At 32.3% G+C, this 27,834-nt stretch overlaps 1 protein-coding gene across 2 annotated transcripts; it reads right to left on the reverse strand.

The window, feature by feature from the left end:
• Nucleotides 1-100: 100 nt before the first annotated feature.
• LOC123700274 (alpha-tocopherol transfer protein-like) lies at nucleotides 101-27,561 on the reverse strand. Of its 2 annotated transcripts, XM_045647447.1 has the most exons (6): nucleotides 27,164-27,561; nucleotides 16,296-16,420; nucleotides 6,836-6,932; nucleotides 5,468-5,488; nucleotides 3,470-3,611; nucleotides 101-1,899 (listed from the first exon to the last, which is right to left on the reverse strand). In XM_045647447.1, the coding sequence occupies exons 1-6, from the start codon at nucleotides 27,454-27,456 to the stop codon at nucleotides 1,651-1,653; spliced, it is 927 nt and encodes a 308-aa protein (XP_045503403.1). In that variant the 5' UTR covers nucleotides 27,457-27,561; the 3' UTR covers nucleotides 101-1,650. The 2 variants fall into 2 exon arrangements, with proteins under 2 accessions (XP_045503403.1, XP_045503404.1); XM_045647448.1 differs by lacking the exon at nucleotides 5,468-5,488.
• Between the last annotated feature and the right edge of the window lie 273 nt (nucleotides 27,562-27,834).

Consider the following 27,834-nt stretch of genomic DNA (forward strand, 5'->3'; position numbering starts at 1 on the left):
ATCCCTGTTTTAAAGTAAGACTGTGTTTAAATTGTTTTGTGGTAATACCATAAATGTTCTATACACCCATCGACCCCCATATAGACCTTCTAGGCTTCTATTATTTATATTTGATACCCATGCATGTTATACTAGAAATAGAGTCTATTATAGTGCATTGGAATTTCGGAAGTGAGTTGTTTCGGAATTTTTTTATTGTGAACTGTGAAGATATTGAAATCTTTAGGTTTGATAACAATAGCATTCATATTTGTTTTATCAATGATAGTTGCGAATTAATTTCACATTATTTTATTTATCCCGTAATTCAGAATTACCGCAATGCACCTAATCATTATCAAGACTTTTAAAACGGTTTACTAAATGGAATGCTATTTTATAGTAACACATAAAAAGGGCAAATGCACATCTGTTTCACTGATCAATATCAGCCAAGAATATCAGTCATCAAATGTTTAACAGTGGTAACTTCTATGCTACCAATATGAAACATTTTTGACAATTGCAAGGGATTCAACTCGCACTCTATAATATAAAATATAAATTAATAACATAACCACTTAATAAGTTTTAAAACAGCATCAAACCCTTAAGTAGACCAAAGTGATGTCACATAAATTGTATATTACTTAAAATTAAGTACATAGCTGCTATATCAGGCTATCTAGCGGGAATAAAAAATATATATTTTATTTAATATATCATATTTTATGATTTTTATGATAAAATTTGTACAACTGCCACTTTTACTTTTCTTTACATAATTATGTCATGTAATTTTTGTATAAAAATATGTATAATGTATAGGATGACGTACCTGACTAGCAAACGAACGGACAAATACACATTTTATGAATTTCTAAACACACTTATGTAATCTATAGTGCAGATCGTAATAATTGTACTCTATGCGTGTATTTTAGCCTATAATTAACATCTAACACAGCGCTATGGCAACATTAGCATTAATTGACTTTGTTTCGAAATTGGAATCCTGAATATTATTATGACGTCATATTTCTTTCCCGCGTAAATAGAACACTGTTTGAATTTTGAGTGACAACAAACATGAAAGACGGTTATTTTTATAGTTTAAGAGCTAGCGCGCAAGAGCAACTTTTGTCTCCGCGACTATTTTGTCTCTCCCATCAACTCTATGGGCTAGTAAGAAAGTGTACGCACGTAGTGACGCAACTTCCTATGGAGTTGATGGGAGAGACAAAATAGTTGCGGAGACAAAAGTTGCTCTTGCGCGCTAGCTCTTAATGAATAATAAAAGAAAATAAATAAATTACATTTTAGTTGATTAATAAAACAAAATGGTAATTACAAACACAAATGTACCAAATGGAAGACCTTTGAGCAATAGAGAGCATCTGATATAACAAAATACTAAATAAATTAGTAAATAAAACTGTTCTGTCAATAAAGTTTAAATTTGCCTTTGAATAAATAAATTTCTTGAGTTTTACCGCCTGCTTATAGCCGTACATACCACAACTTAGCTAAAAACGCACTTTCAGCGCCAGACACTAACAAGCACTACTATATAATTAGGAATATATATATCTATGTCATCATCACATACAACAACCGCCGCGTTTGAAACGCCGCGATCCAAACGCTGCGTTCCAACCGTCGCGTTTCAAACTAATCAATATCCAAATTCTTGAACGCCTTTTCCATATGTTTTTCCCGTTTCTTATCAGGTAGGGCGTTGACCCTTTGCTGTTCTTCGGCTGTGAAGTAATTTTCCATATCTTTAAGTTGTTGTATGCACTTCATATGCAGCGTCCTCGTGTCCGGGAGTAAGCCCCCGTAGTCTGGAGGGAGGGAGGTACGGGGGATGACTGTTTCATAGAAACTTTCTAGGTCCTCGTTCTTGTGGTGGAATTTTATCTGTGAATGTGAAAAAAAGGGGGTAAAACGCGCGTTTTTATGTGTAAGTATGTGGTTTGTATGTATGTAGTATGTATTTGTTTACGGGCAAGTTCACAATTTTTAAAGGGAATTTTAGCGGATCTTGTGAAAATCGCGCTTAGGTATACTAAGTACAAATGTTGCATTGTCAGGTAGAATTTATGTCACTCATAATATGTGACCATGCCTTATGGCCTGATAATCTGTACTGGGATATTATAACCTAATGAACTTTTTAATTCATAAAAATATTTTTCTAGGAACATAGTGAAAAAAGATTCATTTCCTTTTTATTCTCCTTAAGCCATCTATTATTACCAATCTAATTTCCTTATGTTTTAAAATTAAATACATTAAGTTACCCTTCACCGACATACTAGATAAATAGAGATATGTCCAACAATTGTACTTAAAGCCACATTGTGAATTTTCACACCTATAACGCATACGTTATAAAACACGTGTGCAAACCTTGTCATATGAGTATGCAAATAATCACAATATTGTAGAATGAATTGAGAAAAACACAACTGTGTCTTCATTTCCATACATATTTGAAATATTTTGAATGGTATATAAATATGTGTTCTCTTGTACTTTGAGTGATTTTTCAAAGGTGCTCTTATATTATCTATGTTATCGGGAATGTTAATTCTATTAATTAAGATTATAGTGGTTAAATACTAAATAGTAATTGTTTTTAATTTTAATGATGTTGATGTTTGATTGATGAGATTTGTTTTTGTTAATTTATAAAAGAACACTGTCGAATAAGGTTAGAATCCTGTAATGATTGTAAGTTCTATGTGATGCAAATAAATAATTAATAAATAAAATATCTTGTATATGGTAAGAATGAATCTTACTAATAAAAGAAACGGGTCATGTAAATATTTATTTACAAGCATATAAACATATACTTATGTGCTTTTTTGTGAAAGCATTATCTGTTTAAAAATACGTTGTCTTTGTTTATTGTATTCTTATCGCTTCAATAAACTATGGCATTCCATCAAGAAAAAACAAATTCGTTCACCCATAATATTGTATGTGGATTTGCAGAGCTATTTTTAGCTAGTATTTTAGTAATAACTAAGGATCATATATTATTATAATTAATTAAGAATCTTATTATATTACCATTGAGGTATTATTACTACGTATAGAGAGGACACCACGAACAAAATTTGTGCGCGGCGCGGGGCGCCTAGTGAGTCATACACTTTGTATTCTGCCTCTTATTACTTATAAATTCAAACCAATAAATGTAACAAATAAATATTGTTTATATTATTAAAAAATATGAATAAACTTATCAATTAAAACCAATCAATGCAACAAAAAAAAATTGGTTTGAGGCGATTGACTCTACCTTGTGTCACAAATAGTGTAGTAGCGATGTCCTCTCTAGTACGTAGTACATAGTAACTCAATGTATATTACTTAGGAACATATAAGTCGTATATTAATGGGTATCTAATATCAGCTAATAATTCATAATCTTCCAAACGGAAACAGTGCCTACATTATAATTTAACACTCCCCTTACCATATCAAAGAACTTCTTATCCAAGAAAGGTCGAATTAGCATCATCAGCTTATCGACCACGGGCTCAGTGTTCAACACATGTATCTCCTTCATTCGGACCGGCATCGCTTCTTGCACGTATTGAAAGAATTTACGTAGCGACCTGAAAAATAAAATTGTACAATTCAAATAACTGTGGTATAGGACTTGACAATGGAGTATCCCCGTGGCGGAGAGACGCCCTTGCGCATGTCGCTACCAGGGTGAACCTTCAGTTCAGCCCCGCGTCCGCGTTAAAATGTAGTAGCCCTTCTGGCTAACATTGAGAAACACCACACAAAAAAAAATTGACAATGGAAAATAGTAGTGATGCAACGAATACTACTTTTACGAATACGAATACGATTATCAAACCTACTATTCGGCGAATACGAATAAGAATACGAATATCTCGCCTTGGTATTAAAAGGCTTATTTATTTAATGAATGTTTACTCTTCTAATAATTAAAAATTACAATAGGCAAATTTTTATTTAAAAAACATAAAATTCGTAGATTTTCTGGTTTTAGGCGATTTTTTTTTCAGTCTGGATGTTTCCTGCCGTTGAAAAAAGTCTTTCCGAAGCGACTGTACTGGCTAGTGGCTTCAGTGAAAAATATTTTTTGCAAGTTTTTTCTGACTTGGAAAATGGACATCTTCTCGCCAAAAGGCCATTGGATCAGCAGTCTCTGCACACGTTATATTTTTACGAGCGATTTTTAAATATGTAGTAAATAGAGTTGCGTACAAAAATATTCTTTTTTAAATAATCGTATATTCGCCGAATACGAATATTCGTTAAATGTCTACTATTCAGCGAATACGAATATTCGTATTCGTTGCATCACTAGAAAATAGTCATATCGTCTTGACATCAGCCATGAAGAAAGGAATATAGAAAAAAAACTGTGATACATCAAATTTCCCGCGGAAATTCTTGACATTAAACGTCAGTGTTTCTTGTGTTAATATATAAGTTAAATATAGTACAGTAAACACGACGTGTGGCACTCGGGGACTGCCGCCGTAAAGCTTATTGCATGCTATGCCTTCAAGCCACACCTCCGCCCGTCGGAGTGGGGAGCGTGAGGTTTTTTCGTTACGGAATTTCTCGATTCGGTCCCCGCGCCAGAGGCCCGCGATAGAAACTATGCAATAGCTTAAAAAAATAGTGTTGCCATTACTCAGTTCTATTCTAGCTTTGATATCGTTTATTTCTTGTGTTAAATATAGTATCTACGTACAGTAAAAATCAAATATTATGCAATTTTTCATATTCATAACAATTTTTTCAACAAAACACGGAATTTTAGCAAAACCTAATAACTAAAAAAAATACCATTTTGATATGATTTTGATAAATGTTTAACGTAATAATTTGATGTTTATCGCATACAAAACGATGGAAAATTCTGACATGCCGCTATAAAATTTTATGTTATTTGATATGAAGCTCATAAACGGTTTCCAATTTAACCAAGGGTGTGATTTTTCACACTCATAAAAGTAGGTTTGCTGCAAAATGTCATTAGAACATGTTTTTAATATGATTTTATACTTCGATAGGAAACATTACATTATATGTTACGTAAAAAGAACTATATGTAAGTTTTGGGTGATTATTTACATTCATGAATATTACTTTTTATTCTAGCGATATTATCTAAAATATTGTAACATATACTGAATATAAAAACATGAACGCATAATATAGTAACAACATAATATTTCGAAAGCAAAATATTAAAGTAAGAAGAAGTACCTACATAAGTGGTAAAAAAAATTACGTTTCAACTTTCAGTGGCATAATGAAAAAAAAAGCTGTAGCATTTAAAAAAAAAGCAAAAATACATTTAATTTATGAATATTACACACATGCGTGCCACAGACTACATAAATGATTTGACATTGACAGTTGGCGGAAATTTTTTCCGTGTCGGTGTGGATTTAAAAGCTAAGCACTTTTTGATGGTGTTTACCTTTGTCTATCCTTTTGAAAGCTAGAATAATATTATAAATGAATTCATAAATACATACTATACATAATAATTATTAAACATTATATAATACTTTTAATACATAAAATAATCATAATATTAAAAAAGCATGGTGCGTTAGGGTATTTCAAAACAGTTACTCTTATGCTGTCACTACATAGTATAAAACAAAGTCGCTTTCTCTGTCCCTATGTCCCTTTGTATGCTTAAATCTTTAAAACTACGCAACGGATTTTGATGCGGTTTTTTTTAATAGATAGAGTGATTCAAAAGGACGGTTTTAGTATATAATTTATTAGGTTTTAGACAAAGCGGGAGAAGCCGCGGGCGGTAAGCTAGTATGAAATAAAAATAATGCAGAATAGCTCTTATATATTAAAAAATCTACATCCTAAAAAAGTCCTTGTTTAAAGACCGATAAAATCCTTGTTAAAAGACCGATCGTAATATCATCAAGATGTAAGCGTTATCCTTTTAACGTTTTCACACCTGAACGGCTGACCGGATTTGGATGAAACAAAGTATACCTATTGATCAGGAAAACTTACAAGGGTAACATAATAGTGATATAAATTTATATGCAGATTAACTTTTCCGCAGTTAAGTGATCCCATACAAAATCACTTTTATTTTTAAACAAAACATTTAGAACATTCGCAAAACAAATGGCTGGTCTATTTATAAATGATAGATACACCCAAAATATGATTAGGCTGGTTGCAGAGCTTGACCGACCGTCAGTGCGTGCCGTCGGTCCTGACAATACGCATCAACAATTGTATGACTATGACACTAATGCGCATGACAATACGCGTGCGTATGGTCGGTCTAGCTATGAACGGTTTTATGAATTTCCATACATAATATGACAAGCGCGACTGACGTACGCACTGACGGTCGGTCAAGCTCTGCAACCAGCCTTAACTATTTCGAGTGACGCTGATCATTACCTGGCCTAGATATAATATACAGCAGTATTATTGCCATTGTGGGGCAGCGACGGCTTATCGACGTAATTTTTCCATGCTGGAAATAATACTGCTACTTCCATTTAAGATATCATGGTATGGAGTCTTGTCATATATTATACTAGCTGTGCCTCGCGGTTTTACCCGCTCCTGTTGGACTTAGCGTGATGATATATAGCCTCCTTCTTCTTCTTATAATATTACCCTTGTAAGTTTTCCAGCCTTCCTCGATAAATGGGCTATCTAACACCGAAAGAATTTTTCAAATCGGACCAGTAGTTCCTGAGATTAGCGCGTTCAAACAAATAAACAGCTTTATAATATTAGTATAGATTTTGAACTGATTCCATATTAAATGTCTAAATAATATAAATGAACTTACGACAAGCTTATCCTCGTCAAATGCGCCAGTCTGACCCCTTGCATATCAAACAGGAATATATAACCAGGCTGTGGACCTCTCTTATATAAACAGGCATCTGAAAACATACAATTTAAATGAGTTCCTTTTGAAAATCACCTGATTTGTTGTTATATTTATATAGCATTTGGTTACGATATAAATTATAAATAAATTGTTTTATTTCAGGACATATTGTGTTCCCAGGAAATTACAATGTAATATAAGTGTACAAAATTAAAATTAAAATTAAAAATAATTAGAGCATCATTTATATTCCCTTGGCTTCATAGGTTTATCCCTAACATAATGTGATGCATGAACAAAGGATTGACACAATAGTTACAGACAGCCACCAGAATACCATTACTGGAGCGTCTAATTCTATCCCAAAAACTTGCGATTTAAGATCGCATTATGGCCCTGAAAGTTACTTAATGGGAACGCAACAATATAAATCCAGTCAATCCATACTAATATTATAAATGCGAAAGTAACTCTGTCTGTCTGTCTGTCTGTTACTCAATCACGCCTAAACTACTGAAGCAATTTGCATGAAATTTGGTATGGAGATATTCTGATACCCGAGAAAGGACATAAGCTACTTTTTATTGCGAAATATGTACCACGGGCGAAGCCGGGGCGGACCGCTAGTAATATAATAAGGTGTCGATAGGTTATCAACAACATTCGATCTTCAAAAGCGACACCGCAGACATAAACAGACAACTAAAGTGACAACATATAGCTGGAATAGAGCATCATGACCATTATCACGACCTCTCTGTCAAGAGAGCACGACTAAGAAGAAGAAAGTGAATAAAGTAAATTCTGGCTAATTAGTTGACGTGCGTTGAACCAAAGAACAAAACACCCTTGTAAACCCTAAGCACTTTTTATAATAGTGGGGAAATCTCGCATAGCGGCACAGATATTGGATACACCCGGATGGAACTGTGTTTATGGAATTTCTTGCCAGTTCTTCTCCATAGATACTTACTGCTTTCCGAATCGGTGGTAATTGTTAAAAATATGGAATGACGATACGAAAGTGCTTCTAAAAGAAGTCTAATTGAATAAATAAATGTTTGAGTTTGTTTATTGTTATTTCGGATTCCTACTGAGTAAAATCCCACACTATTCGTCATTACATAAAGGTAATGCGCACTCATGATTGTGCATCATGCATGTGACCAAATCTTTTCTAGGTTTACACGTAGATCCACGCCTACACTACGTCGCGTCGGTTGAGTATCCCAACGTTTTAAGCGAACATGTTAAAACTCCCTTGAGAGTTTCTATGTTGTCTTAAAGCAGTATTATTTAGTGTAGGAAAGGGATGGCATTAAACAACCTATATAGCTCTGTCACTTTTACATAGTGGATTAATACCGCTTTAAGACATCGTATGCAGGCTGTATACGGACCCGAGGGGTCGGCTGTTTGTGCAACCGTGTTAAAAATTTAAGGAATGTATATTTAATTGAAACGACAGTTACAAGGAAAGAAACGTATTATTTGCAATGGCCATTATATTATTATACAGATATTCGCATTGATAACAAGTTTTGACATTACGCCATGCATTGCACAAAAATTACAGTGAAAAATTGGGTCAGGTATGTATCCACCTTGATCATCTTCCACGGAAGGTCACATCTTATATACTGTAAATATAATATCTTATATGATAGGGTTGTCAACCCTATATTCAAAAGAGATATTTTTACAAAGATTAGGGGTTGTTAAAATTAATAGTTTGAGCTTTGTTGAAAACGAAGTAAGTCAAGGATAATTCGATATTAGAAATATCAGCAAATTTGTAAATAATTGTATTAGTAGTTATTCTTGAAACGAACATGTCTTAGAAGCAAAACTTTTGAAACCTTTATTATAGGAGACCTGTGTGCACAAAATTTGGTGCAAAATCATGATTGTATTTTTGTCAAAATCTCTTCAAATGCCCAGAACAACACTCCCCTTAATTGCTTGATTAATAAAGGAAAAAGGTTTTTTCAAAAACCCCGCTTTGCAAATTGCAATTTTATTAGCAAACTCAAAAGTAGCAACCCTATAGGGCTACATCGACCGGTTAAGCATTCATGTGAAACCCGTCGACCTTGCTAATCGATCTCGCTAGATTCAATGGTTATAGTATTTAAGTATAGTAATAAATAAAACTTTTCAGGGTTCCGTAGCAACAAAAACATTTTTTTTCTCGATACGTTATGTCTATTAATGAAACGCCAATCAAAAGTATAATTATAATGAATGCAATAGTAATGCAATAGTTGTAATTATTCAAACTCAAATGCCAATCAAATTATACATTTTTGTAAATCGGATGACAGCCTCATCAAAAGTAATCTGGGCAAATCAGTTTTACAACAGTAAAAATGATTAAATCCATCATACCCTTATCAAAAATTAACGTTAATTTATAATCAAATTTAAAAAGTTGCAATAATTGCAACGTGTTAAATATATTATTAAATTAATGGTTTTAGCTATTAATTATTGGTTCTTACAACTTATAAATTATAATACAAGTTGCTATACAGATGTTAGGCATAGCAGACGAAAATCTATTTCGAAAATTCCGTTATTTAGAGCATCCTTATTCCTTAAAATATTTTAATAGGTATGTGTATGAATAAAAATAGAACCGAATACAATAAATTAATATTTATTAACATAAATAGGTATGATACATTGGGTTGTTTTACATATTTTTTTTAATTCAGATGACCTTAACCCGAGTTTATAAAAACGACAATCAGGTTTGCGACCTTTTTTGCAGAACTCATATCGTATTGTATGTAATTTATCTATACTAATATTATAAAGCTGAAGAGTTTGTTTGTTTGTTTGTTTGTTTGAACGCGCTAATCTCAGGAACTACTGGTGGATTTGAAAAATTCTTTCGGTGTTAGATAGCCCATTCATCGAGGAAGGCTATAGGCTATCATCATGCTATGACCAACAGGAGCGGAGCCACGTGGGTGACACCGCGGAACGCAGCTAGTAATTACCCAACTCAAAGGAAAACTATGGGAAAGAGATATTTCTCTGCGGTAAGAAGAAGCTTACTGCTTATAACATAGTATGAAGTTTATCCTATGCTTATAATGTCACTCTCTATAGCATGATGCAAAAATCATATCATAAAATCACTCCATTGCGACGTAAAATAATAAAACAATATTGTCCCTACTAAAATTATAAACTCTGTCTGTCTGACTTTCTGTTACGCTTTCCCGCTTAAACCTCTCAACCGATTTTGATTAAATTTGGCACAGACAATCTTTAGACTCTGAGAAAGTACCTTTTATTGCGAAATATGTACCACAGGCGAAGCCGGGGCAGACCGCTTATTTATAATATTAGTAAATTGATATAACGTTGGATATAACTGAGGAATATATGCTATTATTATTATCTATTGTAGTATTGAATTTATTATTGTAACTGATCACATTTGTACGTATCATTTTCATAAACACGTTTAACTTGTTTTGTTTTATATTTATGACGTTATCCTTGTTTAAAATTATAATTTTTAAAAGAATGGTAGCCGGTAGGGCATCACAAAGTTCCCTCTCTTATTATGTACCTATGTTAATCACGCACTAGCGGTTAACCGCGGGGGCGGCTAACCGCGCGGTTAGCCGTTTTCCCATTTTAATATGCAACCGCTTTTATGATTAGTGCGTACAATCATAAGCGGTTGCATATTAAAATGGGAAAGCGGCTAACCGCGCGGTTAGCCGCCCCCGCGGTTAACCGCTAGTGCGTAAGGGCACTAAGGGCACTTTAATGCCATATCGTAAAGAAAGTTGTCAAATTATTAGTAAGTATAATAAGTAATAAGGTTGGATTTCACCAAATATTTATATAATATAATATTTTCACAGCTATAATAAATACACTAATTAAAATAATGAAACCATTATATAAAATGTAAAATAAAATCTTTAACAATTAAAAAGAAGTTGGCAAAAGCTGGTTATAAAAAATTGTTAATTTAATTAGATATCTTAAATGAGTACTTATAATAATTTAAAAAGAACATCTTGGCGAAAGTTGGCTTTTAAAAAATTATAATAATTAATATTTTATAAAATTATATTCTTAACATGCAGCCAAAAGATGAAAGAAAGAAAGTTGAATTAAATTAAAACTACAGTGTTCATTGCGGTCATAATTATAATTTAGTAGCCAACTTCTGGCGAATTTTCAAGATTTTTCTTTATGAAAATCTTATATATATATAAAATTCTCGTGTCACAATGTTAGTCTGCATACTCCTCCGAAACGGCTGGACCGATTCTCATGAAATTTTCTGTGCATATCTGGTAAGTCTGAGAATCGGCCAACATCTATTGTTCATATGTACCACGGGCGAAGCCGGGGCGGACCGCTAGTATTATTGTAATTTTTTTTTTATATTATTTATAATATAACCGACGTTTAATACTATAAAAGAACAAGAGAAGACATTTTTTTTAATTTGAAATTACAAATTTACACTGCATAATCTATACCTACTAATATTATTAAGCTGAAGAGTTTGTTTGTATGAACGCGTTAATCTCAAGAACTATTGTCCGGTTTGAAAAATTCTTTCGGTGTTAGATAACTCATTTATCGAGGAAGGCTATAGGCTTTATACCATCACGCTACGACCAACAGGAGTGAAGCCACGCGGGTGAAACCGCGTGGCGCAGCTAGTATAAGAACATGTATATTGTATGTAACCAACTCCTGTCTCGATTATATCCCACAGTAAACAGACAGATTTAATTCAAACTTTGTACACTTATCAATAATCGGTGGCAAATGGCTATACAATAATTTCATGAGTTGATTTTTTATAAACTATATATTTTTTCATGTGTTTGATGGGATTTTTTATCATTTGGTCCCTTTTTAAAGCTCTGGGGTGGTACTTCCCTCCCCAGGAATGCTAACCTTTTTAAAGAAAAGCCTTATAAAAGCATTATGTAGATTTTCTACTCCTACACAACTGCGTGAGATACTCGGATATTAGCTACCTACTCTTTTAAATCAGCTGATCGATTCTAAATAAAGTTTGACACTAATTATAGTATAATCTTTTTATATACGCCGACAACTAGGGCAAATACGGTGACGTCAGTTCGCATATTTAAACCAGTTAGTATTTAAGCTCATAATTAAATACCTACTAATAAAGGAATAACAAAGTAGTGCTAAATTTTTATTAGGTTTTTTTATGAAGTGATAATGAACGTGCGCATATATATTTAATTAATAGCTTCCGCCCGCGGCTTCGCTCGCGCAGTAAAAGAAAAAACCGCATACCTAGTTCCCGTTCCCGTAGGATTTCCGGAATAAAACTTTCCTATGTTCTTTCTCAGATCTCAAGCTATCTCTGAAATCCAAATTTGATGTAAATCCATGCAGTACTTTTTGAGCCCAGTCATACATACAGACAAAGAGACAAACAGACAAAAATTATAAAAAAAAAAAACTAAATTTTTGGATTCAGTAGGTAGATAGATATCTATTGTAGATCATGATTCAAGTATTGACTTAAAAAAATATTCTATGTACAGTTTTGACTTTCCTACGATTTTATTATATACTAGCGGTCCGCCCCGGCTTCGCCCGTGGTACATCAGTACATGTTTACGTATTCTCGCAATAAGAACCATCCTCGTACTTCAAGGAATGTTATAAAAAAAGAATTAACGAAATCGGTTTAGCCGTTCTCGAGTTATGCGCTTACCAACACATTTTGCGATTCATTTTTATAGTATAGAAAATGTTAAGATTCTTCTAAGAACTATATACATATATACTAATATAGGTATATAGTTCTTAGAAGAATCTTAAATTAAACTATTAATTGTTCATGATTTAATTATCATAGTTCGGGATACATCGCCCATTTTTGCAAGTGACTACTATCAAGCTGATTTTCCGTTTGTAGCTTTATTTTGATGAGACACCGAATAATTTCGTGTACGAAACTCTCGATTGTGGTAGCTAACAGAGATAACAAGGATAAAATTTTTTGATTTGATGGTTCTCAAATATTTATTAAGGTTTATAAAGTTAAAATATTCAGTATTAAAAACTACAATAAATCAAACTTGACTACAAAAATGTGAATAAAATATGAAAATGTTGCTATTTCATATTTAATTTAGTACGAGGAGACATATTATTACATTTATTTTACCTTAGCAACAATTTATTTTAAAACTATATTAATTAATATAGTTACTTACTTACCTAGTTTAATAAACTAAAAAACGACCATATGCTCGTGAAATCATTGTAAGTATTAGGTATATTATTATGTATTGTCTCCCATTCTTGATAAGTGTAAAAAGTTAAAAAAAAAATCTTTATTTCACCTTTAGATTAGGTATACAATATTGAATATGAGGCTCTGGCTCTCTTGCCTGGTATTGCCTGTGTTATGAGAGCCAGTAAGGGACTGGCTAATAAAGAAGTTTGAATTATCTGTCCGCAAGTGGGTCAAAATCGAGTCTAAAAGAGTCGGTTACATACAAACATACAGAAGGAGCTAATCTCTTATTCGTGTTAAAAATACTAAAGGATTCGATCATAAGGTGGTATTGGAACCGGTTTTTTAATACTTACTAACTGCGCTCCGCAGTTTCACCCGAGTGCTGATGTAGCCTGCCTTCCTTGATGAATGGGCTATCTAACACCGAATAAAAAAAAAATTTAAATCAGCGCGTTCAAACAAACAAACAGACTATTCATCTTTATAATATTAGATTTTGAAGTTATTTTGAAACAGATAAATATACAAACAGACAACAGGTTACTATGAAAAGCCACAACCGACCTTCCGATTTCTCCGTAGACCGTTACGTAGTCGGGTACCTAATAGGATAAAATTCCATATAGGTACGTCATAGTTCATTAATATTGGTTTTATTACGCACAAGACTAGTTTTATGAATAAATTACTGTAACACTAAAGATACAAAGAAAATATATTTCACATAAGTACGAACAGAATAGGTATGTTATATGTATCTAAAGTCTAAACAATCTCTAAAGTCTATTCACTCTATAAATAATAGGTATACTAATCCACACTTTAATATTATAAATGCGAAAGTAACTCTGTCTGTCTGTCTGTTACTCAATCACCCCTTAACTACTGAACCAATTTGCATGAAATTTGGTATAGAGATATTTTTATACCCGGGAAAGGACATAGGATAGGTTTTATCCCGGAAATCCCATGGGAACGGGAACTATGCGGGTTTTTTTCTTTGACTGCGCGGGCGATGCCGCGGGTGGAAAGCTAGTTAACAATAATTATTGAAATATTCAATTTCGACATCAACATAACGAATTTTGAATACAAAATATTAAAAATAAAAATAGTTTGGAAAATCCAAAAGTGCACGCCTCATAATCTCATCCTTTACAATAAAATTGATTATTTATAAAGAGTACGTGACTATAAATATAAAAATGAAATAAAATAAAACATTTGGAAAAGTAAAGAAAGCGGTACCGTAATAATTGAGCTATTTTTCTTGTGGCCCCACCTAGATGTGAAACTGCGCAGGTTTAAGGGACTGACTACCAACTTATTTTTTTAACCCTTGGCTTATAGTATAAAGAATCGAGTTTATAATGGTGAATTTTGAGTACACTATAAAAAAAAAAAAAGTCGATATTTTTTTTGTTTATTTAATAACAATTAAACCACATCGAATCAGACCCTGAAAAATGAAAGGGTTCTATTCCTGAGCATACTCAAGCGTAAGAGAAAAAAAAAGACTCGATTAGTAAAGTATTTCGGTCGCTATCGTGTTAACAAGAAAAAGGATCCGCACATACAGACACACGGACGTCCAAGACAGAACTTTTTTAAACTGTTTTTTAACTAGTTTAAATAACAAAAATGACATCAAAAATATCATGAACGTTAAAAATAGTGTTTTTTCTTAATATGTGTGTGTATGTATTATCTTACAAGTGCAATGTATGATACATAAAGACATTTTAAGTTTGAAAAATCAGATGTTTTGCGCGAAGTGACAGTAGTACCCACCTCAACGCTTCGCTTATGAGGCGTGCAATATATAGGTAGCTAATTGATTTTGTTTTGGCTAACATCCAAAAGGGCTAGACCGATTTGGTCATAACTCTCAGTAGCAAATATTTTATTTTTAAAGAACTGTTGATAGTTCAATAGAGGAATAGGTAGTTATATTATTCACTAAAAAATATAGGTAACTAAATATTGGATTCGTGAATTTCTACTTTTTGTTGCCTTAAAAACCTCGGTATTTAAAGTAGGCTTCATAAATTAATTCATATTTTGTTTTTATAAAATTTCCACTTTTTTTATTTTATTGGGTTTTACGAAATGGAAAATTCAAAATATAGATACAAAAATTTTTTTAAGTAAACTTCCAAGGGTACAAAGTTCTGCATCAAAGCGTCTTTATAAACATTTTACTTTATTACTGATGTGGTATAATATTTCATTTTTTTTTATTACTAGCGATCCGCTCCGGCTTCGCCCGTGGTACATATTTCGCAATAAAAGGTAGCCTATGTCCTTTCTCGGGTATCAAAATATCTCCATACCAAATTTCATGCAAATTGGTTCAGTAGTTTAGGCGTGATTGAGTAACAGACACACAGACAGAGTTACTTTCGCATTTATAATATTAGTATGGATAATGACAATCCATACATTATTTTATCATAAAATACAATAAATATACGTAAGTACACACTTATTTATTTATTTTAATAATAAAGCAAAAACAAGTAAGTAACTAGAAATTATATTTGTTTTTATTAGTAAAAATAAAAGTCGAAAATAATTATATTGACTGACCGGTTGGCTTGGTTGGTAGCGACCATTGAGGTAGTAACCTCTTCCAAGCCAGAGGCCGTGGGTTCGATTCCCACCCAGGGCAAATATTTGCGTGTTGAACATAGATGTTTGCTCTGTGGTTGGGTGTTAATAATCTATATGAGTATTTATTTAAAATTATATATATATAATTATATGTATGTTTATCAGCCATCTGGTTTCCATAACACAAGCAAAAGCTTATAAATATGGGATCAGATCGTGCCGTGTGTGAAAATTGTCCTGAAATATTTATTACATATTTACTAGCTGACCCGACAGACGTTGTGATGTCTACGCGCAAATTGTCACGCCCGTGAAGTCCACATTTTCTTATTTTTTTTTTCATTTCTTGGGTTTTACATAAGAACCTTCCCCTGACAATAACATCAAAAAATAACATCAAAATAAGAATTATCGGAACCGGTCTAGCCGTTCACGCGTGATGCCGTGATCAAGGGAAATAGGGATTCATTTTTGTATATAGAAGAAGATTATATAATTACTATGTATAATATATTATCTGGTACTCACCCACAGTCATAAAGAGCAGCTTGCAGGCCGGCTCGAGGAAGTACTTCGAGGGTTCAGTGTTGTATAGTCTGTGGAATATTATGTCGTAGCCCTTGCACGACTTGCCCGGCAGCACGGAGTACTCTCTGAAACAACAACATCATCAACATCAACAACAACAATATCGTCACCATCATCATCAACACAAATGTCAAATCTATTATCGAGTTGGTGTAACAAAGTTTTCACAATATGTTTTCGTCGCTATTTGTCTGACTGTTAAATTTTTCTTAATGTGTGTGTTGACCGACTCCTTGGTACAAGTGAGCGAAGAACCAGAGACGAAGATAAAGTCTCGGTCTGACAGTACACAGAAGGATGATCACCTACTTGTCCCTAAAGAAAATTGATCAATGAAACAGAGGTATGCATAATGCATCTGCACCTTAAACCATGGGACTTGAGTAGTGACCATGGCTCCTATGAAATTCTAAGTTCTATTTTTCATTAAATTGGAAATTTCGCCTAGTTTTTTTTATATTTTCATTGTGCATGTGTAAATCTTTTGATTACGGATTTCAATTATTAATAATGTATTATGTTAATAAACATTATCTTCATGATATCCTTAATTCATGATCGAATATTCTTAATGACATTTTTATCTAACAGATAAATCTGTTCATTGATACTGCAATTATTTTTTGTTCAGAATATTATTCCCAGTGATATACTTATTACATACGATTTTATAATCCACTGTTATCTTACTAAACATCTAAATAAATATTTTATTCATAATTATCTTTAACAACTGTTAGGTATTATTAGCAAATTGAATACCTTATATTGAACGCTTAATTTCAGATCTACCTAGAACGTATTTTTAATAAGCACTAAAAATCACTGAGAACATTAAACCAAGTTTAATGCTCTAAGACAAATAAATACGTGTTTCAATATCGTCGTCTTTGAGATCCCACTTGCCTACTAAATTGTCTTCACCAAAAGTTCAAACAATTATTTATGTAAGTAAGTACATAATTATTTTTATAATGAATTCATAAAAATAATTGCATCAAGATACAAAATTCAATAAAACCAACCAAGATTAATGTAGAAAATATATATTGAAAAGGCCCCATAGACCCAACCTACCTATCCACCGAACACCTCCTTTCTTTTAAGTCCCATATTTTGCAATAGTCCTACATTGGCCGCGGACTGCCCAGGGCTGTATCTCTATAGTGCAGTCATGGGCAGGCTGCGGCTGGTGTCCCATAACACATTAAAATTCTCTAAAGGGCCTCTGCGTGTTGGATCTGTGTCCCCACGTAAGCCTCCCAAAGGACCGGGTATCTTCCTTCTGGTGATACCCTTGTATTATGGATAGAAAATATTAACCAATGAACAAGTTCTAGACAGGCAAAAAGCTAACAGCTCAGTCTTGCAATGAATAAATATCACACCTTCGACTAAGTAAAGGTCATCTTGTAATGATATTGGACGTGCAAATTATGCCCGACAAAGGTCACGTTCTAATAGACCATCTTCACAATGGGCAGCGTTGGCCCAATAAATGATCGTCTATGTTTGTCGCCATTGACGGCGATGATGAATAAACATCTACAATGACGGCTGATCATACATTTGGGCCTACAATATCGTAATTGCCTCTACTTGCCCAACGCTGACCATTGTGAAGAGGGCCCATAACATAATAATTTTGACATGACGACATAATAAAATTAGCAAATATGGGACCAGAGGCATATTACAAAGGATTTATTAAATCTTAATATATATAAATCTCGTGTCACAATGTTTGTCCTCAATGGACTCCTAAACCACTTAACCGATTATAATAAAATTCGCACACTATGTGCAGTTCGATCCAACTTGAGAGATAGGATAGTTTTTATGAAAAAAAACGTAAACATGTAGGTACCACGGGCGAAGCCGGGGCGAGCCACTAGTAAATAATTAAAGGAATGAAGAAAATTGTGACCAGATTAGTTATTCTATTCCGTTCTTCTTAGACGATGCTTGCTCCGGCTTCATTTGGGTAGATTATTATTTAACGTTAATTAAAACAAGTTTTACATAATATCTGTATACGAACCAATCAGTGACACCATTCGTAAAACATTGCTATGAGCTTTTCTATGATCGAAGCTTTCGAATCACGCAATTTAAGCACAGGCTTGCAAATTGATTGATGATCCAGAAAGTTTTATCGTATAACCCAGTTTTGCACATTAAATCTGAACCGATTGAGAGAGTTGTGTCGACGCGTAACTTAGGAGTCATACTGGATGATGGTATGCGTTTTGAGGACCACGTTCACGAAATAGCGAGGAACTGTTTTTACAGGCTTAAAATTCTGTATCAAGTGCGTGATTTTCTAAGTGAAGATATACGTGTGAGGCTTTGTGAAACTTTGATCTTATCAAAATTTTATTATGCAGATGCACTATATGGGACAAGATTATTGGCAAGAACCGAACGCGTAATTAGGAGAGTCCATAATGCTTGTGCGCGTTTTTGCTATTGTATCCCTCGAAGAGCGCATATCTCTCAACAAATCCAACTCGCTATTTGTGACTTTCAGGAGAGAACTACATTTTAGCGTACTTTTGTTCGGTGTTGTTAAGAACGGTAAACCTGCGTACTTGCATCATAAACTTGACTGGGCCAAAAATGATTATAATACTAAGTTCGCTAATTCCGGAAGCAATAAGTTATCGCAACATTTCTCTTCGTCATTTCGTGGTAGTTTCCGTTATGCTGCTTCAAAGTGCTGGAATAATTTACCTCCCCCTTTACGAAATCTTTCTTCAGTGCCATGTTTTAAAAAACGTCTGAGGTTTTTGTTGCTCCAGCATCAGAAGCAATTACCGATAGGAGTTCGGCCCGTCGCCACATATTTGAGCCATTGATCATTTTAAGGTATTTTATTGTGTATTTATATAATATCTAACACTCTCCCACTGTTCGCAAAATAAAATTAATGTGCACATTATATTTTTTCTTTACCTATGCTACATAAACACACTTTCATAATTATATGTATCATTTAATACTGAATCATTGCATCTGTACAGTCACGTGGTCTCCTCTGAAAATCAGTGCAGCAACACATTTTAAATAATGGTTGCTGCTTTGCTGACGGGGAGTCCTTTTTGCCTCCATTACTATCTTTTTTTTTCTGTTTTGTGTATTAATTACTAAGAGTTACATGGTGGCAAATAAAACGATTTCTATTTCTATTTCTATTTCTATTTCAAATTGCAATTACAAAAACTATGAATAGTTTTCTAAAACACAAATATTTTAGCTAACTAGGGTCTATCCTAGCTAAAATATTTGTGCGCTTATACGATGGACATTGAAAAAAAAATTTGTGCGTGTACTAGTGTACACACGTAAGAAGTAAAACTTCTTAATGACCTTATTTTTCAAAAAATAATTTACTATATGCAACTTTACAGAAATACGTCGAATCACGCGTGGTAGGGATAAGAAAAAGATGGCGCGTAACGGAAAAATGTCACGCGTAACGAAAAAATGTTACAGTAAATTTTTTTCCAACCCCGATAAAGAAGTTTCACTTCAAAAATTATCTTTTGCCATTATAGTAATTAGGGTCGTGTTTTAGCAGCGAGTGTTAATTATTATTGTTTTAACTGTGTTATCAAGTCATATTTTTATTTAAGTATCTATTTTAAATAGAGATAAAACGATTAAATAAGTAAAATATTCCACTTGTGGTTCAATACTGAACAGTTCAACAAGGTTCTTCAAGGCTCTAACAATAAAATGGGACTTGATAATTAAAACGACTGTGTTTATTACTTTTGTATTCGTTGATAGATTCATATTTTATCAAGTAAATATTAAGACTTTAGTATCATCATTCATCATGTGTTTTTTTTTAATACTTCTTCCAATAAAAATAATTCTTGAATTTTGACCTATCAGGTACCTACTACCTACTTACTTAGTCATGTGTGGTCAAACAAAATTTGCAAAAAAATCTCAAAATACTACCTATTTATCGTTCCATTATTTATTCTGTATAATTTACCTCTATCAATGAATATAATTACAACATACTTCATTGTAACTTACGAATGCTGTGTTTTACTGCAAATATATTGCTTTCCCTTTCGCACTTACTGCATATTATGGGATTGCAATGCGACAGCAATACATTGCAGTCTTAGTGAATCATAGTGCGTATGGCGTGATAATTTTTCCATAAAATACACAGAAAAAGTCGGAAATTCATTATGATGTACCATTATGATATACACATATTTAAAATGCAAAATATTTATTTAAATATTGCAATATATAAAATTATTTTATTTTATCTTATGTAACTACGAAAAAAAATTTATTTTATAAGTAATCTGTGTAGTGAAATACGGACATTTAATGCAAATATCTATAAAAAAATATTTTTATATAATTAATAACAGATATTTATACGAGATATAAATTTAACTAATTATTAGATACAACTTACTTAACTAAGTAAATACTTACATAAAATATATATTTTTTTAATTTTATAATAATTAGTGAAGTGAGATATCGGCGATAGGCCTAGTATTTATTTTTATAAAGCGTCGTAAAAAACGTCGGGAGGGTGGAGATATTTATAGCCTCTCCAGTCTCCACCCAGTAAAGGGGAAGGCTTTGAAAATAAAAAAAAAAGTCACATGATAAATGGGCGCAAAAAGCGGCACTTTGATATTTGATATTTTTATCTTTACAACAAATCACGCTGACCACTCGAATCTCAGTTTTATGAAAACAAAAAATTGATCACATTCATTAAACTGTCAGATTTTTACATTTTTTTTAAAAACAAGTAATTTACACAGATATTAATTTTTATATGTATTTGCGTTTTCGTGATATTGCTATAAAAAGTTACCTTGGAAATAACTTTTTATATGTATTTTGAAAATAAATAAATAAATAAAATCTTTATTTTGCTTTAAACATGGTATTCAATGGTGATACAATTATATTAATAAAGCACAAACATGTTCAGCCAATACAAGCATGCAAAAATAATTAGGTACCATAAAGGAGTTAATGGTCTGTTCGGGTTGAACTTTCCATGAACTCCTTTATGGTATAGAAGTTTTTTTCATTAAGCCAATTAAGAAGATGTTGTGATGATGTGAATCGTGCATTCTGCCCTACATTTGAAGAACGTAGTAAAATCGTGCCCATTGAAGAAAAGTAAAGAATTGGACATACCTAACTAAACAAAAGGAAGAAAAGTAAAATTTTAAAAGAGCAACTATGCAGTTCTTGCCGGTTCTTCTCCTACTACTGCTTTCGGAATCGGTGCTAAATGTTAAAAATATTATGTTACTAGCTTCCGCCCGCGACTCCGTCCGCGCGGAAAAATTAAGATTTATTTTTTTCTACGTATTTTTCCGGGATAAAAAGTATCCTATTTTATGCCCAGGATAATAAGGTATAATTATACCAAGTTTCATCGAAATCGAACCGTTACTTTTCACGTGATGCCTGAACATACAGACAGACAGACAGACAGACAGACAAAAATTTTTTTAATCACATATTTGAGTTTGGTATCGATCCAGTAACACCCCCTGCTATTTATTTTTTCAATATTTTCAATGTACAGAATTGACCCTTCTATAGATTTATTATATGTATAGATATAGATGACGATACAAAAGTGCTTCTAGAAGAAGTCTTGAATAAACAGATGTTTGAGTTTATAATTTACTAGCTTACCGCCCGCGGCTTCGCCCGCTTTGTCTAAAACCTAATCTATACTAATATTATAAAGCTGAAGAGTTTGTTTGTTTGTTTGTTTGAACGCGCTAATCTCGGGAACTACTGGTCCGATTTGAAAAATTCTTTCGGTGTTAGATAGCCCCTTTATCGAGGAAGGCTATAGGCTATAATATATCATCACGCTAAGACTAACAGGAGCGGAGCAATGTGGGTGAAACCGCGGGGAACAGCTAGTAAATTATATACTAAAACCTTCCTCTTGAATCACTCTATCTCTTCTAACCTTCTAACCTTCTATTCTCTATCTATCTATTAAAAAAACCGCACCAAAATCCGTTGCGTAGTTTTAAAGATTTAAGCATACAAAGGGACATAGGGACAGAGAAAGCGACTATGTTTTATACTATGTAGTGATAGTGATACTTTGTATTGTTACCTCTTGATAGAACAGCATTTAATAATAATTTTTAAACAAAATCTTGCTAGCTCTTCTATTCCCTTTTAAATTAAATTTTATTAACTACATTGATGAAAAATTCTCATAGCAATATTTTTGAAGTAAAAAAGTCAATAATTAGTACCTACCTTAAAAAGAAAAATTTTCCTCGTTTAAATTCAAAGAATACATAGCATATTAAACATAAGTTATTGTTATCTCACTCTGTCTACATAAAGTTACTTGAGTCATCTACCTGTTGGTGATAATTGATTTTAACTTTGTAATACAAAGTGACACCACGACACTGTCCTTCTCGAGTATAATATAATGCAGATAATTTAAAATAAGGTTTGCAATTCGATCTCCTAACAGAATAAAAGTCAGAATAAATGAAAAAAGTAGGAACTGTAACATTTTCGAGGGACTCCTACAAAACGGTCGATTTCCCTAGAGACCAATAGCTGTAGTTGTATACGTAGTATATTATTATTAGTCTGTGGCTGTAGGAATCGGAAGCAGGATTTTAATATTTTTTTTCTTTATTAACAAAACATTTTACATAATATTATAATAAAGGATCGTGTGTGAAGTCCCGTGTCCCCAAGTGGGATAAGGGGCAGATACATTATCCATATCTACATATGTTTCACTAATTGATTTTTCTTTAGGGTCAAGTAGGTGATCAGCCTTCTGTGTCCTGCCAGACAGAGACATTTTTTTTTAATTCGTCTCCACCAGGAATCGAACCCAGGACCCCTCGGTTCTACACTCACGCGTCAACCACTGTACCGAGGAGGCGGTCGAATAAAATAAAGGATCGAATTTCTATATATTTTCTATGAGATGATTAAAAATGCTTTGATGATTTGTCATCTCATTACTGAAGAATTATTAAAAATGGTTCACCCAGTCGAAATCTGAGGTAACAAACCCAAAAAGATACAGTCAGATTGCGAACCACCTTATTTTTTGAAGTCGGTTGAATAATGATTTTCATGTGTAGCAATGAGTTACTAATAGGTGTCAAATGTCAGTACACAAGTACGAAATTAACAAAAAAATTAATTTTAAATAATAAATACGGAAAATCTACGTCAAACGTACGCTAGTTTTTTCTGCAATGTAAAAAAATTACAACACAATATAGGTATAGTTTTTTTTATTTCTGTAACATCGTGATTTTGCATTATTATCTATATGTTATTATTTATTAGCTATTAAACGTGGTTTGAACATCAAATATGTATAAAAATATGGAAACAGCAAAAGCGAAAAATTCAAATTATCTTTGAGTACAAACATAAAAAATATTTTTTTAACTTTATAATTCCTTTCTAATTGTAAGCATTAATTACTTAATTGGTACAACTTTTAATGATGGATAATTGTGTTTGATTTCATCTACGATATTATAACAATAGAATGGTATCCCATATTATTGCGTATTTAGTATGAACTATAGTCGGCCGGTGAATGGTGGTTGATTGCAATCTGCACCTATCATCATAATTATCCATTCTATTACCAATTTGTTGACATTTTGATATATTAAGTTTGACGAAAAAAATGGAAAAAAAATATCAAGGTAATTTTATAATTTCGATTGTCGTAGTAGATTTGTGTCCACTTTTTTTGTCCCTATGAGTACCTAAAGTTTTTGTCAGTAGACAAACAAATTTGAACCTTAACTTTGCTACCTTAATTTATAACATATTGAAAAAGCTTTGGTTTTCTTACAAAAAAAAAACAATATTATTTCGATAAATGGGCTATCTAACACCGAAACAATTTTTCAAATCGGACCAGTAATTCCTGAGATTAGCTCGATCAAACAAACAAACAAATAAACTCTTCAGCTTTATAATATTAAGTATAGATAACAATGCTCAGGAACAGACATCATCAAATCAAGGATGACCAAATACTCGAATCTTTACTCTCGATCTCTCACCAACACTGGAAATTGCCAGACATTACATTGTATGCAATTCAGAGTTGACCCGCAAACAGACTACGCGTAAAACATTTCAACCGTAAATTTTTGCAACATCCTAGTAAAAAAGTGACCATCAGACGGGACGGTTCCTCTTCCGTAATACCGACGTCATAGCACTCATTTATATTCCATGTCTTATCACAGATAATATTATTCCTAGATATAAAGACAAAAAATTTTACAAATCTAATTATATTTTTAACAACATCCGGATATATTTAATTATTTTTCCCTACTATGACTTCTTCTTGTTATTAATTCTTATGTGTGTTAATATTAATTCTAAAACGTGCTAAAGTATACACGGTTTGTAACTACTGCTGCAATTTTTAACTACAAAACAAAAATCAACGAAATCGGTCCAGCTGGTCCGCGTTTTTATGTGGCCAAGTCATAGTGATTCATTTTGTTATGTAAAGAATGAATACCACCGATTCAGAATACTTAATATCGTATCATTTTTATTGGTTCGAGTATATCTCTTAGCAAAATATATTTGACATTTTACTAAAAAATATGCGTAAGCTGCATTAAAATAATTAATTGTTTTAACCCACTTTCACTGTGATACAAATCCTTTGCCCTGGTTTGAAAAAATTTGAAAGCGGACATTACGCAATATAAACTTTTTATGTAACTTGTTGATTATTTTTTAAGATAATAAATACACATTACAAAACATACAATTTCGTATCTCTGTTGGAGAGTAGATTATTCGTATAATTTATTTTAATTATTTCTTTGCTTAGGAAAGTAACACTAAAAAAATTCGGGCAACTACACGTCATAATAGTGAAAAAAAGTGGAAAATATTTTTGGTAATTTTGTTTACAGAAGATGCCTCATAACATTAACAATTGTAATCATTAACATTATCTATGCATAGATTTTTTTTGTTTAATAATTTATGTCGGAAAAATCAATTTTTCTTTCCCAATTTTTTGTACTTTTTTTTTTTACAAAAGTTGTAAAAACAAAAACAGCACTTAAAACATATTGCAATTCACGGAAAATACAAATACTATTTGAATTAGACTGAACAAAAAATGGTCATTTGTGTCAAAAGAAAAACACATCAGTAACTATGTATCTAGTTTTTTCTGTTTTAGATTATCATTTTATGTATGTTGTATCTTGCAAAAACAGCTGATCTGATCTGGATGAAATTTGTCTCAGATATAAATCTAAATATGGATAATAATTATTTATTATCTATCTCTGAGACAAATTTCATCCAGATCTCTATCTGTATGTCTGAAATAGCCAGAAACAAAACTAAGGTCAGTTATTATTTCAATTTATATTTCCTAGGTTTAAAATGCAGCAATTAAAAACAAATCTATAAGTACTAATATTATAAAGCTGAAGAATATTTATTAGATGCTAATTACAGGAACCACACGACCAAATAGAAAAATGATTTCACTGTTAGTCAATTTATCGGGGAAAGCTATAGGCGATATATCATCACGCTAAGACCAATAGTAGTGGACCAATGCTGGTAAAACCTCAGTACACAACTAGTTAACCATATACAAGTTATTTATATTACAACAATGAAATAATTACTCATCCTTGGCCACTGTAATTTTTTTAATAATAATAGTAGGGCAGTAGATGTGTGATAGTCACTTAAATCAAACAAATTAAGTGATTAAACTTGAAGCAGCAACAACAATAGACTTAAAAAACCTTTTAACTTGAGTTTTTCTTGACAATTTAAGTCTGTTATTATAAACTAGCTGTGCCGCGCGGTTTCACCGGCGTGGGTCCGCTCCTGTTGGTCTTAACGTGATTATATATAGCCTATAGCCTTCCTCGATAAATGGGCTATCTAACACCATAAGAATTTTTCAAATCGGACCAGTATTTCCTGAGATTAGCCCATTCAAACAAACAAACAAACTCTTCAGCTTTATAATGTTATAGTACAGATAGGACGATGGAAATTTTTCATTTATCAAATGAACCTTAAAAAATCATTAAAATTCAATAAGATTTGATAATAGAAAAACAGCACTTATCATATTTAAGGGAGAATATATATAAGTAAATATAAAAATAATTTTTAATAAAAATTCCTTGGAAACCATTTGCAAAGAAAATATTTACTTTTGAGCTATGAAGATGTTGGATTGTTCTGAACTAAAGAGCTAAAGATTTAGTAAAGTTTACTTTATGCATGCTGAAGGTGATCAGAAATTACTTATTTTTTTATTTCCATAATTTTGTGATTATCTGTAATTTAATCACTACATAGTATAAAACAAAGTTGCTTTCTCTGTTCCTATGTCCCTTTGTATGCTTAAATCTTTAAAACTATGCAAGGGATTTGGATGTAGTTTTTTTTTTAATAAATAGAGTGGTTCTCAAGGAAAGTTTATGTATATATATATATATATATATATATATATATATATAATATAATAGGTTTTAGGCAAAGCGGGCGAAGCCGCGGGCAGAAAGCTAGTACAATATATTATACATAACACATTTGAGAATTAATAATTAACTAGATGTTCCTTCATAAATATGTAAGCCAATATTGCCAAAAACTTGCTTCATATTACAACATATCACTATTTATACAAAAAATGGATACAATGTTATATTTAGCAACACTGGCTGCCAAAAATGATTTACGTATTTCATATGATAACTTACAAAGCTTCAGCAGTCGCCTTCACATCATCCAGCCCCAGTAGTCTGTTATCGAAAATATCTGGTGTATTCTTCCTTAAATTATAATATCTCTCTATACATGTCTTCGTTTTTTCAATATCACCATAGCAAGCGTTGTAAAATAAAAGAAGTTGTTTATTTGATAAATCTTTCGGCACGTATTTTGATTTATCCAATTTTTGTGTCCATTCCCGTAATTCCTCTATGTGTTCTGGTGAAAATATATCCATAGCGGCCGTAGCGGCATCATAATCAAACTCCAAATCAACACTCATTTTTTAACGATTAAATAAATCGGAACGATCGCAATTCGCACTATTAATTTTTAAATTTTCACACAACTATCACAATCCGTATCAATTTGACAACTAAATAATAATTAATTTTTTAATTTGAATTTGAAACCTCAAGTCAACTGTCAAAATGTCGTAATCATGAATTTGACAGTGACAGCTTGTAACAGCTGCAGGTTACTGGCATTGATAACAGAAGCGATTGTAACGAAGTTGTAAGCACAATGGACATGATGAGTGGACCAAGATGTGGACTTGTGTGGACATAATCAAATGGGTATCCAAATATTTTGCAATGAATTATAAACTGTATTCAGGACAAAAACAAAGTAATAAAATGCTTCGCTGTGTATGTAATAT

This window comes from Colias croceus, chromosome 19, assembly GCF_905220415.1.
Source record: "Colias croceus chromosome 19, ilColCroc2.1".
NCBI classification, from domain to species: Eukaryota; Metazoa; Arthropoda; class Insecta; order Lepidoptera; family Pieridae; genus Colias; species Colias croceus.

Bases quoted from the DNA above. Each gene is read 5' to 3' on its own strand.
- LOC123700274 (XM_045647447.1), bottom strand. From the start codon at position 27,456: ATGAGTGTTGATTTGGAGTTTGATTATGATGCCGCTACGGCCGCTATG. The intron at 5,489-6,835 runs GTAAGTTCATTT...ATATTATTCTAG, and splicing joins TTGACGAGGATAAGCTTGTC to CTTTCAAAAGGATAGACAAA. The intron at 1,900-3,469 runs GTAAGGGGAGTG...TCACATTCACAG, and splicing joins ATAAGAAGTTCTTTGATATG to ATAAAATTCCACCACAAGAA.